Source organism: Podarcis gaigeae (genome assembly GCF_964106915.1).
Source record: "Podarcis gaigeae genome assembly, chromosome: 5".
NCBI classification, from domain to species: Eukaryota; Metazoa; Chordata; class Lepidosauria; order Squamata; family Lacertidae; genus Podarcis; species Podarcis gaigeae.
In genome coordinates, this window is record NC_139681.1 from 73,559,298 (window position 1) to 73,578,051 (window position 18,754).

General features: G+C 41.8%; 1 protein-coding gene across 1 annotated transcript in view; it reads left to right on the forward strand.

Annotated features, from left to right (window-relative positions):
• Positions 1-17,822, forward strand: part of ATP1B3 (ATPase Na+/K+ transporting subunit beta 3) — a 35,152-nt gene extending 17,330 nt beyond the window's left edge. The window contains exons 3-7 of the mRNA XM_083739047.1: positions 1,923-2,030; positions 7,938-8,125; positions 9,528-9,578; positions 15,985-16,071; positions 16,821-17,822. Coding sequence (XP_083595173.1) covers positions 1,923-2,030; positions 7,938-8,125; positions 9,528-9,578; positions 15,985-16,071; positions 16,821-16,991 — 605 coding nt within the window. The 3' untranslated portion in view covers positions 16,992-17,822. The remainder of the gene's footprint in view (positions 1-1,922; positions 2,031-7,937; positions 8,126-9,527; positions 9,579-15,984; positions 16,072-16,820) is intronic.
• The last annotated feature ends 932 nt before the right edge of the window (positions 17,823-18,754 follow it).

Genomic DNA, 18,754 nt, shown 5'->3' on the forward strand with positions numbered 1-18,754 from the left:
TAAGATCTGGTCAGTAATTACATGGCATAAGAAACAGAGGCATGCATTTCCTTATGTATTATAATGCAAACTTCATTGGTTGCCTTTAATTTGGGGGAAGTGATGATTCTTTTTTGGACCCAAATCCACAGTTAGGGATTTTATTTTATTTTATTTTCCCAACTGGTGCAATGAGTCGGTTAACAAGAAACATTTATGATCTTCCAAACTATGGTTGGAAATACTAGGAACAAGTACAGATTCACCAATCATAGAGGCTACATGCCAGGGAGTAGTGTGAACCAGCACTTGCCAATATCTTAATCATCTTCAGTTTCTGCTTGTCAGTGGAGAATGCCTGCCATTATATGGCCAAAATGGTAGCGCCCATGGTTTGCAGAAGTTTTTTTTAAAAAGTTAGGAAAAATTAGTATGGGGAACAGCCTCATAAGGATTTGATAACACTATGTTAGTCACATCTGCACCATGTATTTAAAGCACTGTTATACCTCGTTAGCAAAGTAATAATAAATCCTGGGAATGGTAGTTTAAAGGTGCTGGAAGTTGTTAGGAGACCCACCTATTCCCCTCATAGAGCTACAATTGCCAGAGTAGTTTAACCACCAATCCCTCTTCCCAGGGAACTCTGGTAGTTAAGTTAATTGGGGGAAGCCTGAGTAAACAAATACTTATAAAACAGGCTCTGAAATAACCATGGAATTGAAGCTTGCCTAATCTTGAGAGGTAGGGGGCTGAATACTGCAGCTTGGGTTCTGAGTGGTTTATATAGACCCTGCAAGGGTTTGAGGGTTGGGGGTTTGCCTGGAGAAGAGAGAGTACCTTACAACATCCCTGCAGTGATATCCATTGCTTTTATCCTTGCACTGCAGGCTGGGCCTAGAGAATAGTATATAACAACCATGCAATATAGCTCACCAATATGCCTCTATTCCAGGTAAGAGGACTTTGGTGAGAGTAGTGTACAGCAGCACTGCAATGTAGTCCACTATTATTGCATGCCAAAAGTGGGGTTACTTAAGTTGCTCCCTCGGACCTCTGCCCAGGGAAATAAAAGCATTAGTTGTGTGGAAAAGCCTCACCCTCTGTTTACTTCTACGCAGACTGGTTGTACTTTCTAAATGTTTTTTTTTTTAATTGCACTTGAGGAAAGACCCATGCTAAGCAGGGGCTGCTGCCTTCAGTGTTTCTTGAAGCCCTTTAGCTACAGATTCAGAGACACACATCCCCCACACCATTTTGTTATGGGGCCCCACTTGTCTATTTCTTTAACATTTCTCATGTGCCTAAATTTCCTAGGGTGATATAAGGTGGCATCAGACCACAGAAAGTTATTAGTGAGGGTAAGCAGGACTAGTAATTTTTACACAGCGTGTTATGTAGACTGGACAGCTAAACCCAATGTTGAAATCTTGACTCAACTTGCATTAGCCCTCCATTAAACAAAACATGCAAACAAGTTTGAAACAGAGTACGATACTGGCTAATGCTTAGTGTGGCTAGGCCTTCAATTTCAGTGTCTGAGTACACGAATGCAGCATTGGTGTTCTGTGGGCCTCACTATCACTGGCTTCGGGGAGTTGATTTGATTGATGTTACTGTTTCTTGGATTGCTCTGTTATCACCCCTGCATAAAAAAGACACACCTTAAATGTTGAAAGTGAAATGTAATCTCGAATCAGTAAAACTATAATGCTGCCATTTAAATCATTTGAGTATTGAGGGATACGTTTTCTAAAATTGACCTAAATACTGTAATTACTTTCAGATCATTATGTACAATAGAGATGAACCGGTCATTCCTTCATGATCTCTATAAAGTCCAGATAAATACATTTTGGGGAGGGATTTATGTGTCAGAATAATTCTTTCTGAGAAGTGTTATGAATTAACAGCTAGCTTTGGTTTCCTCTTTTTTTTTGTAGGGCTAATGATTTCACCAAAGCCAGATACTGCACTGGAATTTTTCCTGAGCAAAAATAAGTCAGCAAGTTACACTGCTTATGTGACAAAACTTAACGAATTTTTAGGAGGTATGTATAAATATTACATTTTGCAAGCAACTTATTTAAAATATTAACAGGAATGAAAAGTAGCTCCCTTCCATCTGTTAGGTCTAGAACGTGATCAGGTCATTGTATTTCCCCCCTTGGAACTATTTAGGTTCCAAAAAAAATTAAAATTATTATTGTGTATAAAAGAGGGAGGTAGCTTTGTTCAAAGTTTTGAGAACTACTGGCAATCTGAACAGGAAGTCTTCTGAAAGTCAGTAGGCACATCCTCTGTATTTAATTGAAACATGTTATAAACTGTGTATACTCTGTGCTAAAAAGAAAAATGGATTCTGTGCCAAGTCAGCTTCTATTCTGCATTAATAATTTCTTACTGAAGGTTCTAGGCCTTACCGAACTTTTAGAAAATTATGTTGGTGGCTTATTTCTTGCCTACCTATGCTGCCATCTTTCTTTGAGAGTGGAGACCTAGTTGCCATCAGTCACACCTCTTTAGATGCTCAAGATTGGTCACTGTGCTGCAGTCGCCCTGAGACTGGTCTTGAAAATATTTCATAAATGTCAACTGGTAGAGAATGCTGCCTGCCGTATATTGAAGGGAAATGGGAGCATATTCTATACCAGGAGACTGAAGTGCCATGAGGCAGTGTGTCACTAGTGGATGTGAAAAGGTTCTTGTATGATTGTCCAGGGTCCTTCTGGTGAAAGAGACTGGGCTGTGAAGGTGTTCAGGAGCAGTGAGAAATCTCCTAAAACCAGAGGGCTAACGCTGCACTGTAAACCATACTTGGGAACCTTGGAGGAAAAATGTACAACTATGTATTCAAATAATACAAGGCTGTATAATCCCAACCATTTTAGCATGTAATAAACCTGTGTCATTGCAGTCTACTTTGGAAGCTGGAGATATCTGTATGCTACTTTGGTTGAAAGCCACCGAGCTGGACCTTCTGTCTTAAATTAGTACAGTGCCTAGTTCTGCCATCTAGCATCAACAAGCTTTCTTCTGCCATTAACTGCCATAGAAGTATGCCTTGAGTGAAAAACATGCCAAAAAAGTAGCACATTTGGTACAAGGATAGCACTTGGGGGGGGGGCATTTGTGATCTAAATGGCCACCCTCCAAGTACTAATCTGTGGGCTAGAACAGCCCAACCTCCTGCCATACATGGTTATAATGTTGGCATTGTTTCTATGTATGAAATGTATGCCCTGTGCTATGAGGGTACTGACTCGTGGAAAGCTAGGGAGCAAACATACTTTGAAAAATCTCTGCAAGGGGCAGGCCAACACTGTTCTTGTTGCATTTCCAGAAAGCATGCCATTCCATGTGCAATTGTATTTATATGAGAGAACAAATGCAAGACTGATTTCTGCCTTTCATTATAAATGAAATTGAGCAGACGTAACACACCCTAGTTAATATTTGGCAAAGCCGCTAGTGCTTTGGAAGCCGGATCTAGGACTACTGGTCCTTCTAGACAGGGAAGGGAGTCAGGGAATTGCAATTGAAATAGGTGTGGTTTTCTCTGCTGTATTCTTGGATAGAAAGTTGCAGGACACTTCACACTGCCAGCTACAGTTTATAAGTGGGCATCTGGGATACTTGTAGCAGTGCATTTGGGTAGTTGAGGAGGGAAGATTGGCAAATTGCAACTGTATCTTGTCTATCACCCATTCACAGCAAACAGAAGCAAATTATCCACAGTTGCAGATTTCATGATGAAATGGCATGTTTTCCACAAGAATATTTTTAACAGTATTCAGACTTTTAGTTCAAACTGAAATTCTGCCCTGAACTGCTACATGCACATAAACACCAGTGTGCTACCCTTTGTGAATCCATCTGTAACTGACATTGTGATAATTGTAGGCTGTGAAGAAATGGGTAAAGTTTATTTAATGCAGTCTTGTGAATAATCCCACAAACATTATGAATCTTCAGTTCTTTACTAGTCTGCTACTATCCTGTGTTTCCTTACTGGCTATGGAGGAGGTAGAGGGACAAGGTAGAGGGATTCCTGTTTGTTGCCAGCATGGAAACAGAGTACAGACTTGAGCTAGGCAGAGAAGCAAGGACCAGGTTTTGCAGGATTCACAATAAGATTGCTTCTCCTAGGTAAATGCATAACATTAGAGTTGTAGAAAGAAGGGTAATACAGTTTGTCATGACTGTAATAAGTAGTTGGTTGGGTTTGATTAGATTAAATTGGTAAGATATTAATGATTTAATTAATAAATGAGCTGTTGAGATGATTTATGTTTTCTAGGTCCTGGTTTTATAAAAATGTGATTGCTTTATTATGTTTTTTGTAACTTGATTATAGCCAAAATCAAAATAAAGTATGTGTATAAAATATATATTTAAAAGAAAGGAAAGCAGGAATAAGAGTATAGTGGTACCTCTAGATGCAAACGGGATCTGTTCCGGAGCCCCGTTCATATCTAGAAGCAAACGTAACCTGTGTCCGCCTGTCTGCGCGTGTCATGTTTTGGCCTTCTGCGCATGTGCGTGACGTCATTTTGAGGTCTGCGCAAGCGGCGCAACCCAGAAGTAATGCACTCCATTACTTCTGGGTTGCCGTGGAGCGCCACCCGAACGTGCTCATCCCAAAGCATATTCAACCCAAGGTATGACTGTAACTGCCCTTGCTGATGAAAGGGAACAAAATTGGTTTGGCCTTTCCTGGAGCAGGTTATATGGATGTGCACTTGATTCCTTAGTTTAGCCAAGAACCTGTTTACACAAGGTTCTCCTCCATAACTCTTGTTAGATTGGATTTTCTTAGTGCAAGCCTGTGCATATTTATTCTGCAGTAAACCCACTTGTTCGTTGCTTTAATGTAAGTGTGCATAGAGTTGCAGCCTTAATTTTGCAGCACTGGGGACACAGGAATGGATGAAAGTGGTGGAACTGCCCAGCATCAAAACTAGAAATCTGATGGTTGGGAACTTAAGTGAAGAGATGGTGTTAAGTAGCTGTGCTCTGCTTCCCATGCTTAGGCATGCTCATATTTATTGTTTTACATGTTGCAGGTGAGAGTAGAAAGAAGGGGGGCAAATAAAGGTGGCAGAAGGTGAAAAGTGAGTTGACAGACAGAGCATAAGAGACAGAGAAAGGTGAACGAAGGTGGCAGAGGCGATGACAGGAGGAAAGTGAGAGGAGAAATGAATAGAAGGCAAACGAGAGAGGAGCTGAAAGTAAGAGAAGGTGACTGAGAAAGCGAAGGCAAGCTACAGTGGAAGGAAAGATAAATGAAAAAGGAGATTGCAGCAAGCATGGATGCCTTTTTGATAAGAACAATGCAGACTTGAATGTACTGTTGACATGCCTTTATTCAGTATGAAACACAATCTTCACTGCAGAGAGATATCCCAGAAAGTAAAAAAGAACAACTAGTAAGTCTGTCTGCAAGTTCAACCATTGTTGTATTAAATATGGTCTTATTTGTATTGAGAAAAGTAACTTGCCAATGACCCATGTTGAAAGAGTAGCAACTAAGTTGGAAACCATCAAATTTGTATAGGCACTTAGAAACACTGCAGTTAAGCTGTAAATAGAAAACTGCTAAATTCTAGAACTTCATTGGAACATACACTAAAAGCCTCATTTCTGGTATTGTATTGGAGACTTTTATTGGCAACTTCCATTTTGTGTGCCCTGAAATACCTGGTATAGCAATGGCTTTGAAGCTGAAATCTATACCTTTGTCAGGCACCACAATTGATTTTTTTAAAAGGTTTATCTCGAAAGATAAAACTGTAAAATCATGAAAAATTCACAACTATAATTGATGACAATCCTGTTTTAAGACTACAGATAGCTCACTACAGTGGTACCTCAGGTTAAGAACTTAATTTGTTCTGGAGGTTCATTCTTATTCTTAATCTGAAGCACCGCTTTAGCTAATGGGGCCTCCTGCTGCTGTGCCGCTGCTGCACAATTTCTGTTCTCATCCTGAAGCAAAGTTCTTAACCCGAGGTACTATTTCTGGGTTAGTGGAGTCTGTAACCTGAAGCGTATGTAACCTGAGGTACCACTGTATATATAAAACAAAGCAGGCATTTTTGAATGTCACTAGATGTATCAGTGGATGCTTAAGCATATTCTTCTTGCAGCTGTGATGTATGTTTTAGCATATGGATGGTTAAGACAAAGGACTCTTTTATCTCAGTTCTTAACATTAAGCACCACAGCACTAAGATCAGTAAGAAAATTTGCCTGGTCTTCAGCTACCTCCACCTTAGCGCTGAAATAGGGAGGACTGGAAATGCTGATTTTGTGTGTTGGTGTATAAGAGCATGTGCACATAAACATTGGCTGTGCCCACTGCTTGGGTGCTGTATTTTTATGCTGCGAACTGCCCTGAGATCTACAGATAAAGGGCAGTATACAATTGTAATAAATACATAAATAAAAGTAATATTTCTCCTGAGTCTCAAATATTAATATCATATCTATAATTGCATTCAGTTATATACTCGGTAGGGACGCGGGTGGCGCTGTGGTCTAAACCACTGAGCCTAGGGTTTGCCAATTGAAAGGTCGGCGGTTTGAATCCCCGCAATGGGGTGAGCTCCCGTTGCTTGGTCCCTGCTCCTGCCAACCTAGCATTTCAAAAGCATGTCAAAGTGCAAGTAGATAAATAGGTACTGCTCCAGCAGGAAGGTAAACAGTGTATCCATGCACTGCTCTAGGTTTGCCAGAAGCAGCTTAGTCATGCTGGCCACATGACCTGGAAAAACTGTCTGCGGACAAACGTTGGCTCCCTTGGCCAGTAAAGCAAAATGAGCGCCACAACCCCAGAGTTGTTCGCGACTGGACTTAACTGTCATGGGTCCTTTACCTTTTTATATACTTGGTAGGTAGGTAGAGGAACAAGAATAATAATAAATGAAACTTAAGTTTTCAAGAAGACATACTTTAAAGTTACCCTAGCAACAGCCGAGACTGAAAATGCCACCTAATAGCTGAAGCATCACCACTCTACTCTGCCAGCTACTGCTGATACATTTGTACTTTATTCTATTGAGGGTTTGCTCTTTTATGTTTATTTTTGTGTTTCCTGTTACCTGTCCGGTCCCCAGGTCTGTCAGACCCTTAAGGATGAGCAAGTTTAAAGCTTCTGGATGGGAAGCTCTTATTTTCCTCCAGCAGTTACTGAGCTTCTTGTTTTTGGCATATTTCCAACATCTGCTATCACTTCTTATGGGCCGCAAATGGGCCCACACCAGGCCTTAGAGTTGTAGCCCTTATTCTAGTGGGAGTTTGGAGAGTGGCCAGTGAGGATCTCTTGCTCTTTTGAGTAGATCAAAGCTCTTTACAAATCATCAGAAATTTAATCAGTGCGATGATAATAAAGCACATGTTGCACCATGCTTGGACGTTAATGAACTTAAAATTCTAAATCCAGCAGGAGACATCAGTTTTGCAATGAATTAAAACCAGTAGCATCTGTTACCATTTGGTGCCAGCTACCTTTTGAGCTAGTTTTCAGCAAAGATGACCTTGAGATTGCTAACAGGTTCCAGTTCCAGATGCATGGACTTTTGAAACTTTTTGATTTTCATGTTGCAGCTAGGCTTCTAGGTGGATTTCAGCTATTAACAAATTGAAGGCCACTGTACAATGCTAGAGCTGTGTTAACTGAACCGCATGGCCCCAGCGTCCCCACATCATACTTTTCCAGTAGACTTAAAGCAATCTATATTTCACTAGTTCTTTCTGTCCTTCACTTCAGGAAGAGTATTTATTGAATGTGTGTTGTAGTTGTCTGGGTGAATATTTTACTGAATATTGAATGTGTGTTACTTTATTTCAAAGCTTGGAAATCATTCTCCAAAGCCTTTGAAGCTGTTAAGTCAATAGTTTTTATATGTATCAAATTAATGGGTGCGTAATATGATGCATTGAATTGTTTTCCCCAGCGTATAATGAATCAAAGCAGGTGGATAACATCCCGTGTACTCCAGGACAACTCTTTGTACAGGATTCTGATGCTGAAAAAAAAGTGTGCAGATTTAATCGTTCTAGCTTGGGACCATGCTCTGGACTACAAGATGCAACTTTTGGTTATGCTAAAGGAACACCATGTGTTATTGTAAAAATGAATAGAGTAAGTATATTGACTCTTTATAGCTTTCTAAAACTTACCTATGTTTCTGCTGGCAACTGCGTTTCAAGTGGAAGGATAGTTTGTAGTGACTGGCTGGCCCTTGCAATCAGGCAGCATCACTTAAGGCATGTCTGTGTTCACTCCAGTGCACCTATGGAACACCTGCATGAGCAAGCTTCTTGACTGATACCCATGTTGGAGTGCTTTATAGGTGCTGTTAGAAACACCTGTGGAGCTGCCCTCAGTTTTGAATTTGGAGAGAAAGCAATTGCATACCTGTGTCATTTCTTTCAGGCTAACTTTGTTACACTTTTACTGCATAAAGGAGCAGCATTTTGTCCTGTTTTCCCTTCGTATCCCCAGGAGCTTCGAAAACATGTAACTTCTGTGCTTTAGAGCACTAAACTATTAGCAGTATATTTCTGGGCTGAATGCCAGTACTGCTACTGCTAATAACAAGGGCCCTACCTGCGTCATGCAAGAGATTATCTGCCAGTTGGCCAAAATTGTTCGTCACAAAACTATACAAAACCGTTTTAACGTGTCTTGCTAGAAAGAAAGATAAGGGCTGTGATTTGACTTACTGCAACCTCTTGCTGCAGACTTTTTAGCTAAAATATTTCATTATTCGGCAGTTGACTGCATGTTATGTGACATGTCTCTTGCATATGCCATCTGGATTCAGCTATTAATGTTACATGCCTAATTTGAAGTAATGAACTGCTGCTGCTCAAAATGTCATGTGGAAGTGGAACCCTCTGAGTGCTGTTGTGGCTGTACTTTAAAACAGGGGAGTTCTGCAGTACCTGATCCTGAAGACTCTGCTTATTAATATTTTGCTTCCTTATTGAGAACTCTGTTTTTCTGTACAAAAACCATTGCATAGGTAACATAGCTGTTGGATAAGGCACACATTTGTTGCACATCTTACAAAACTGTTATGACTGAGTTGATTACCTTAATGAGATTGCAGCAGAGCCCAACTTCTGCCTCTTGTCAAATCTTATTGGCAGTGATATTAGGAAAGAGGGAAAGGGGCATTGCATGTGTGTTCAACATGCCAAAGCTTCTTATTTTCAGCAGGCACATTAGGAGACAATATTTGTGGATTTGTACATTTGGTGTTTGCGAGTGGGCCTACCGAAAATAAGCAGCTTTGGCATAGTTGAACTTGAAAAGCTGCCTTTCATTACCCTTTCCCCTGAAACTCTGAATATACAAACTTCTTAATTTGGGAACAGTAACTTTTCTGTAAAGTGGATCACAGAAAAATTAACCTTTTGATAAAGAGAATTCCTTGCAGCCTTGCTATAATTCGCTTTTTTCCACATTTACAACATAAGTAATAATGTATTCCCTTCACCTATAAAAAGGAGTTTATAGAGATTCTTCTACATTTCAGATAATTGGATTAAAACCTCAAGGAATGCCAGCTATAACATGTGAAGCTAAGGTGAGTATTTTCAGATAAGGATGTGCATATATTCATGTTGTTAAAGCAAGTTTAGGGAAGCAAATTTACTATAAAGTCATAGATGTTGTGAGTATTTTTAGTCCTTTGTTCATTTATAAAAGCTAGCAATTTCCCTTTTATCTTTGGGTCAGTTAGTTGCTCAGCTTGAAAGTGTTGTTTTTATAGTTTTCATTTAGAATAGATATTATGGGTTCCTCATATTTACTCTTTTCTTTTGTTCCATTTCATAACCAACGTTTTGTTTTTCTCTGCATGCTGCAAATGCACCTTACACAATATATTTATGGTGGGTAAGAAAATGAACACTGAAGTAGTTTAGATCATAACATCTTAGCATTTGAATTGTTCATCTGTAAGCACACTCCATTTTCTTCAAAATCTGTTTCTTTGTTATAAATGTTCCATGTGCTTTAAATGTTTATCTGTATGCAGATTTGTGTGTGTGTGAGTGAGAGAAAGTAAATGCAGGTTCCTTGCCCCCCAATTCAAATTTGAATGAATTTGTTTTTCAGAAGCATGTGTCCTTCTCATCCCTTATTCCTATGTAGCAAATCCTTCCCTGCTCTGAATCTAAATCAAAGCTGGGTTCTCAAAGTACTTTTAGATTAAATCAGCTTCATTTAAAAAAAATATTATTGGTTTTTATAAAAATTACAAAAGAATCCGTTTTAATTTGAATTTGAATTGTGAGGGCCACATAACTAAGGTGAGGGAAGTGAGAGAGCAGGGTGTGTGTGACTAATGTCTTGATCTCAAAAGCAAGGCACAGTTAAGACTAGATACTTTAGAAATGAGCAAAAAAATACACAGATACAGTGGTGCCCCGCAAGACGAATGCCTCGCTAAACGAAAAACCCGCAAGACGAAAGGGTTTTCGATTTTTAGCGACTTCGCAAGACGAATTTCCCTATGGGCTTGCTTCGCAAGATGAAAGCCCATAGGGAAATCTCCGGGGACAGCGGGGAAGCGCAGCGCGCCTTTTCCTCTGTTCCCGGACCTGTCCTAAGGCTTGCAGTGGGAGGTCCGGGAACAGAGGACAAGGTGCGAAGGGCTTCTCCTCTGTTCCCGGGGCTTGCGGTGGGAGGAGGGTTTTTCCTACCCACCGCCAACATTCAGAACAGCATTCTGAATGTTGGCGGTGGGGAGGAAAGCCCTCCTCCCACCGCAAGCCTTCAGGACAGGTCCGGGAACAGAGGGGAAGGTGCGCAGCGCTTCTCCTCTGTTCCCGGACCTGTCTTGAAGACTTGCAGTGGGAGGAAGGTTTTCCTCCCCACCGCCAACATTCAGAAGGCTGTTCTGAAGGCTGGCGGTGGGAAGAAAAGCCCTTCTCCCCCGCCAGCCTTCAGAAGAGTTCCCGCCTAGGCTGCGGATAGCAGCCTGCTGCCCTGCGCGAGGGGCGCTCTTAAGCAGAGCGGGGCAGACATTCGCCGCTTGGGGAGCCCTGCAGGGGAGCGCCCCTCGCGCGGGGCAGCAGGCTGCTATCCACAGCTTGGAGAGCCCTGCAGGGAAGTCCTGCAGGGTTCCCCAAGCTGCGAATGTCTGCCCCGCGCGAGGGGCCCTCTGCTTAAGAGCGCCCCTCGCGCGGGGCAGCAGGCTGCTATCCGCAGCTTGGAGAGCCCTCTGGACCTCTTCTGAAGGCTAACGGGGGGCAAAAGTCTTTGTCCCCCCTGCCTGCCTTCCCGGGGGCTTTTAAATCGCCCCGGGACAGCGGAGAATTCCTCCGCTGTCCCGGGGCGATTTTAAAATGCTGGCGGGCGGCAGCGAAGGCTTCACTGCCGCCCGCCAGCATTTTAAGTCCCGGGAAGGCAGGCGGGGGGGCGGGAGCAAAGACTTTTGCCCCCCGCCGGCCTTCAGAAGAGGTCGGGGGACAGACTGTCCCCAGACCTGGTTTGAAGGCGGTTTCCATAGGAACGCATTGATTGATTTTCAATGCATTCCTATGGGAAACCGTGCTTCGCAAGACGAAAAACTCACAAGACGAAAAGACTTGCGGAACGAATTAATTTCGTCTTGCGAGGCACCACTGTACAATTATTGTTACAAATACATATAGTATCCAAGTGAAACTAATAAATATAGTATTATCTGCATATATACTATAAGAATATTATATGTGCATGTGTGTATGCCACCTGTACATATTTTTATTACTGCTTTGACAGTGGCTCAGATTGCTCATGTTTTCTCTTCCTGATACGAGCCAGAGCAACAAACCACATTTCCTGGTTTAGAATTTCATCCGAACATGGTTATTTCACTCAGACCATAATTGGTAAGCTAAGAACAAACCTTGGCTTCAAATCATGGTTTGCTTGGTGCAAAACAACCTGTGCGGGGGGGGGGGGGGAGCAAAGCACATGCTCATTCAGAGTAAACCTTTAACAATAGTTCACTGTGATGTGTGAACACTGCTAATATTGTATCTATAAAACCTTTGCACCCTTTTAACCCAATTTAGCAATGTGTTCTAGGTGTGGAAGTGCTGGCACAAAAATTGTTCTGGATCTAAAGCTGGTGTGGATTGTAGCTGGTGTGGGTTGTTTTCAGACATCTAAAGTCCTTTTTTGTGTAGATGTGTTTACATCCATAATTGTTTTTACATGGGTTAACACTTGTCATGCATGTGACTGGCAGATTAAAAAGAACATTAATAATGTCCCCTGGATGACACCTTGAGATGTGGTGTAATGGTTAGAGCAAAGCTTTCTAAACTCTGTGTTGTGACACATTAGTGTGTCAGCTGCAGTGTCGCGTTAATGCTCCCTTTGCTCTTCCCGGGACTGAAAAGGGGCTAGTTTAACCTCCGGTTTGTTGGTAAAACTGAACTACTGTGTTGTGAAATGATGCATGTCTAAAAAGTGTGTCATTGACATGCAAAGTTTGGAAAGCTCTGGGTTAGAGTGTTGGACTATAACCTGGGAGACCAGGGTATGAATTCCTACTCAGCCATGAAGCTCACTGGGTGACCTTGGGCCAGTCACTATCTCTTAAGACTAACCTACCTCACAAGCTTGTGAAGATGAAATGGGGTGGAGAACCATGTACACCACACTTTAGTTACTTGGAAGATAAAAGTGGTATATAAATGTAAATAAATACATTGGAGAATGGATATCACGAAGGCAGAAGACTAATATGCAGCATAATTCTTTTAGCTACTCCATTTCCTCTTTGCCAGCCCAAGCCCATGCTTTTCTGTACTTCTGAATCAAAGATATGTGTTTCACCTTATGTGACCCAATAGTGTAATAACATTCATTTTACCTCCTTCTGCTTCTTTCTGTCCAATAGCTTAAAATTAGGATCACACCAGAAAGCAGCTGTTGTAACTAAAGTGAAATATACTGTGTAATGTTTTCCCCAAACATTTTGTACTATATACGGCATGCTGACTACTTGGAACAGTTGAAGTTTTATTCCTGTGGTGAGATACAACTTGTTGCTTGACATGCTTTCCACAACTGAAGTTCTCTGCTAAATTCAATCAACAGAAAATTTAAAGTGCATAGTTTTCATCCAGCTTTCTCCACAATGGTTAAATTTATGCAAATTAAAAGAACATCAGCTCTTGCTTCACCATAATTTTTCTCAGCTCTTATTTTTGTTGATGGAATATACTGGCTTTGATGCATGTATCATGATGCATTAGTTGCAAGGCTGATTCAGGCATTATTTGGGAGCATTTTCTTTCTTTTTAGTGGAGGATTTTGTTATACACCAGGCCAGACTTGAAGAGTTCCATCTCCTTTATCAGAAAACTTTATTCATGTTGCAGCAGGCTTAGAGGCTTTGCTCCTGGTGTTGGGCCAGAGAAACAGATTGCAGATGATTGATGCTAAATGTCCTTTCCAGCGTTGATGAGCCTGATAGACTCCCTTGTATTCTAGGAAGCTGTGGTCCATGAATCAGGCTGCATGAAAACTAGAGTGCAAGTGGTGGAAGTCTCACCATGAAATGGAATGAACACTGGTTATATTAGTGCACATAATCATGCCTAGCATATGGTAGTGTGAATAGCAAAGAAGGTGCTCTTCACAGTCTGCATTGCATCCTCAAGCAGAGACTGTTTCAAGTATTCTGCACCTGACAGTACACCAGTAATCTGTATGCCTCATTAACTGGTTGAGTTCTATGTGCTGTAAGCACTTCATTGCATAACTTGGAAAGAGGCAGTAGTTTGGACTTGAAGTATCAACCAGTCATAAATATCCCCTTTTTAGGGATGGTGATAGACAATATTGTGGAGGAGCAGTCAGACTTCCTTGGATGATACGGATTATCACCCATTCCATTCGTGGTTCAGTCCTGAAACAGTCCTGGTCGCCCTGATAGATACCGTATTTTTCGCTCCTTAAGATGCACCTAGTCCGTCCCTCCTCCGCGCAGCATTCGCTTTGTAAGATGCACAGACATTTCCCCTTTCTTTTTAGGAGGAAAAAAGTGTGTCTTATGGAGTGAAAAATACGGTAATCTTTATTGAGAATGGGACAAAAGAAGTGTGACCTTGCTCTTTTTTCATAGATTTATCTGGTTTCTGGACCAGCTTCATGTGACAGGTATTAGGGATCCCTGTGTTAACAGTGGTTCCATTACTACATGTGTGGAGGATTTTCATCCCCCTGGAGTGCTACAGGGCACTAACAGGGCACTAGTCTCCAATGCCATTTAATACCCACGTGAAGCTGTTGAGAGCAAGGATGCTTATGACACTCAGTTCTATTTCTTCAGAACTGAATCAGAAGAGGGGAAATAACTGAGCTTCAATCCTGATAGACAGAGGAACAAGAGAAATCTGCTAATTGCCTGTTCTGGATGTAGTTGCACTCTTTTTGAAGGATCAGATGCATAGTCTGGGGTTGCTATTAGATCCAGCTTTGTCACTAGAGGCCCTGGTGGATAGGAGAACCTTCTACTAGCTTCACTAGTATACAACAGCTGTGGCTGTTCCTAGACCAAGATAGTTTGACCATAGCAGTCCATGCATTGGTTACTTCAATGCATTCAATGTATTGGTTCAGAAACCGCAGTTAGTGCAGAATGCTTCAGAGCAATTGTTGACAGCAGTGGAATCCTGCCAACATATTACACCACCTCTGCTCAAAAATCTGCACTGGATACTTATTTGCTACTGAGTTTAGTTCAAGGTTTTACTGTTTGTATACAAGGCCTTTCATAGTTTGGGGCTGGTGTACTTGAAAGACCACTTTGTCCTGTTCATTCTGTGGAATATATAATGTTCTTTCTACATTTGTGAAGTCTGTTTTCTAGTACGGCAGCTCATTAGCCATACACCCTTTCTGTACTGTTTTAGACACCTGCTAAAAACTTCATTATTTCAGCAAGCCTACCCAGACATATAATTTAGTTAAGTATACATGTTTTAAAATTTTGCTGATTCATGTATATGTGGATTTAATTATATTTTATGTATACTACAGATTCTTTTGATTGAGTGGTTTATATTGTTTTCTCAAATTAAGATTGCAGGCAGCATGGAAACACATGCCATATACTTCCAAGTGCATAATATGTCAGTGGCCAGTGTTTTTCTTTTCTTTTTCCAAATACGATGGACACTGTCTGCTTAAAATAAGTAGGTTCTTTGGAATCTGAACAGTTCAGTGATTTGGACATTCCAAAAGATGTCTCTTCCGTGTAGATCTAGAGGTGATCAAAGTCTGAATTGAGTCTAGATACATAACCGCATTGCTGGGGTACCAAGAGAGGCAGGCTCTGAATGGATAATGCCTGACACAGTGGCACTAAGAAAATGGGTGGTGTCATCCCTGTGGTCATTGCAATGACAGGAAATCACAGCTTTTATGACATCCATGGAAGCATTTTCTGTTCTGTTTGTGCAGTTGTGAAATATTGTGCAAAGGCTGCTCAGGTAGCATGTGCTGTGGTTGCAAGGTCTGTGAAGTTTGTTGATACTAGTATTTCACTGTTACACATGTGTGTTATGGCACACGTCTTTTTATTTGTCATTTATTACTTACATGCCTACCCCCCTTCCCACCACACAAGTATTGAAGTTTTTGTACTTTACATGAGGAAGTATTTTTGGCTTCGACTTACCTGCAACTGTTGTTTTACTGGACAAGGAGTGGCACTGAAGGGCATGGCTTGCTTTTTACTTTGTCCTGCTTAGTAACTACCATCAGGTATTTTATTTGTATGGCATTGCTGGGTACACTTGACCTGATAACAAAGGGCTAAGCAAGCTTAACTTTGTGTGTCTGGCTTTCTGAATATTCACCCTAACATCATTTTAAGCAAACAAAATAAAAGGTTTAACTATATTTATTGTGCATTTATTTTTGCTTGCCCACAAACTATTTTTTTTTAAAAAAACTTTGTTTTATATATAATTTCCCATCTATAGGAACAAGGCAAGGCTATGATAACTACTTTTCCTCCTGAGGGAAAACTTGATTTAATGTATTTCCCATACTATGGAAAAAGATTACATGTGAGTATATCTTTTCCTCAAAACAATTTACTGAATACACTCTTTTCAAACTGTTATTTAAACTACCGGTAACTATTGTTATTTAACTAGACTGCCCGCAACTGAACATCACTCCCTGTGCACTTCTTTAAATTTGTTAGGGTGGGTTGGTAGTAAGCTAGCATTCAGACTTGATACTGCCCAGCCAAGGAGCCACAATTCATCCCTTTAGGCCTCTCCACCTGTTGGTTCATATGTTATACGAGAGTTCTGCTATTGGGCCGTAAGGTGTGCCCAGGGCTAAAGGGGAATGTTGCAGTACAGTATTCCATGGGGCACCGAAATTGTAAATGAGTCTCTTGCTCATAGGAGGGCCCTGTGACCCTATGGATGTTGCTGTACTCCCACTATCATCCTTTGCGACCATTGGCTATGTTAGCTGGGGCTGAAAGGCATTGGCATCCCCGATATATGTTTTACCATTTAATCTATTTTCTGTCATTTTCCAGTAAGAAAGAGTTGATGGCTGAGACTGCAATGTTTTATGCATGCTTGGGAACAGGAAGTGTCGAATACAGCAGGGTTTGCTTCTGAATAAGCAATAATAGATAAAGCTGAAAGTCTCACATGCCCATTTGCCAGTGCTGCTGTGTGCCCAACAACACATCTGAGATGTGATTTGGGGCAATTAGGGCACCTTCAGGAGAGTTAAAAGTCTGCCTTTATTATTTTTAATTAAAAAGATCTTCTCTCTCATTCTCTCTCACTAGCCAAACTACTTACAGCCACTAGTAGCTGTTCAACTAGAATTTAACACAACCAGTACCAAAGATGATGTAACAGTTGAATGCAAGATCACAGGATCAAGCAATTTAAAAAATGAAGATGATCGTGACAAGTTTCTGGGACGCGTTTCCTTCAAATTTCTGATAACTGAATAGAAGTCAACAGTGTCTTCACAAAGTAAACCTTGTGTGATTTTTTTTTGTATCAGCGGGACCTGCCATTCTAGAAGATGAGACCACCTTTGAGAAGAATAGGGTGGGACGTGGCATTCAGGGTAGCATAATAATGTGCTTCCAAATCATGTTTTAAATCCTTCACAAAATAACTGCATGTCATGCTTTTTGCCTGCCCTGTTGGACCAGTGTACAGACATAGTTTGTCATTTTAGGGACCTGTAAATAACTTGTAATCATGGTGGTCTTTGTCCTGTTCCAAAATGTGGGCTTTATCCCCAAGTGAGTGTCTCAAATGTGCTATGCTATGTAAATATTGTATTGGTTTAACACTGGTTTAACTATCATATCAATACCAACACAGTTTTAGGAGAAATTTTCAAACTTCCCAACCTCTCATAGTGAGTTGTGTTTTGTGCAGGGATGCCTTAAGTCCTGTATTGGGTTGGAGAAAGTGGACTTTAAGTGTCAAAAATCAATACTAACATTATTTAAATACTGAACTAGTCTGTTGTGCTTGTCATCATGCAGGTATTGTGTGTTTGTGTAAAGTTTGGTCTAGATTTGATATTTTAGTTGAGAAACTGATTGTCATCGTATTAAATGCTTGCTGTTATGTGGAGCACAGATAAAACCAATACAATGTCACTTTTAAAACATTTTTAGTTGAGAACTATTGGTATGAACATTTCTTTATGTTTATGGTTTAGAAACTTGGTAATGGTTGTACTGCAAAGCTGCTTGGAAGAAAAGACCTCACTATGTGGGAGTAGACTTACACTTTCCAATAAAAAAAATCCCTGGAAGGAGAAATGTCTGTTTAAAATTTTAAAGCTCAAAATAAGGACTGTATTGATTAAACATTCCTGTTTAATTTATATAGTTTGAGATGAGTTATGTTCTATGTTTTGCTGCTGGGTACGCACAATAACACACTAACAACCTTTAAACACCAAACTTTGTTTCAAAGGTTGAGAAGTCCTCTCTTCATTCTCAGATATAAGATATTTTAAGCCAGGCCTGCCTAGGAAGGGAGCTACTCAGAGCATGGCCATTATGAAATTTGCAACCAATTCCAGTAGGTTTGTGTACCGTATTTTTCGCCCTATAGGACGCACTGTCCCATAAGGCGCACCTAGTTTTTTGGGGGGGAAATAAAGGGGAAAAAATTATTTCGCCCCCAGGCGCAGGGCTGGGGCGGGGGAGGCCCGCCGGAGCTTCCCCTGACCCCAGCCCCCAAACAGGCAGCTCTCTGCAAGCCATGGGAGCCCAGGGCTGGCTCCCGCCGCTTGCGGAGAGGTCCGCGAAGCCTGGACGCGCTGAGCTCAGCACGCCCAGGCTTCCGCATGCAGGCACCTCTCCGCAAGCGGCGGGAGCGCTCCCCCCGCTTGCGGAGAGGTCCACGAAGCCTGGACGCGCTGAGCTCAGCACGCCCAGGCTTCCGCATGCAGGCACCTCTCCGCAAGCGGCGGGAGCGCTCCCCCCGCTTGCGGAGAGGTCCGCGAAGCCTGGACGCGCTGAGCTCAGGGCGCCCAGGCTTCCGCATGCAGGCACCTCTCTGCAAGCGGTGGGAGCGCTCCCCCCGCTTGCGGAGAGGTGCGCGAAGCTTGGACGCGCTGAGCTCAGCGCGCCCAGGCTTCCGCATGCAGGCACCTCTCCGCAAGCGGCGGGAGCGCTCCCCCCGCTTGCGGAGAGGTCCGCGAAGCCTGGACGCGCTGAGCTCAGGGCGCCCAGGCTTCCGCATG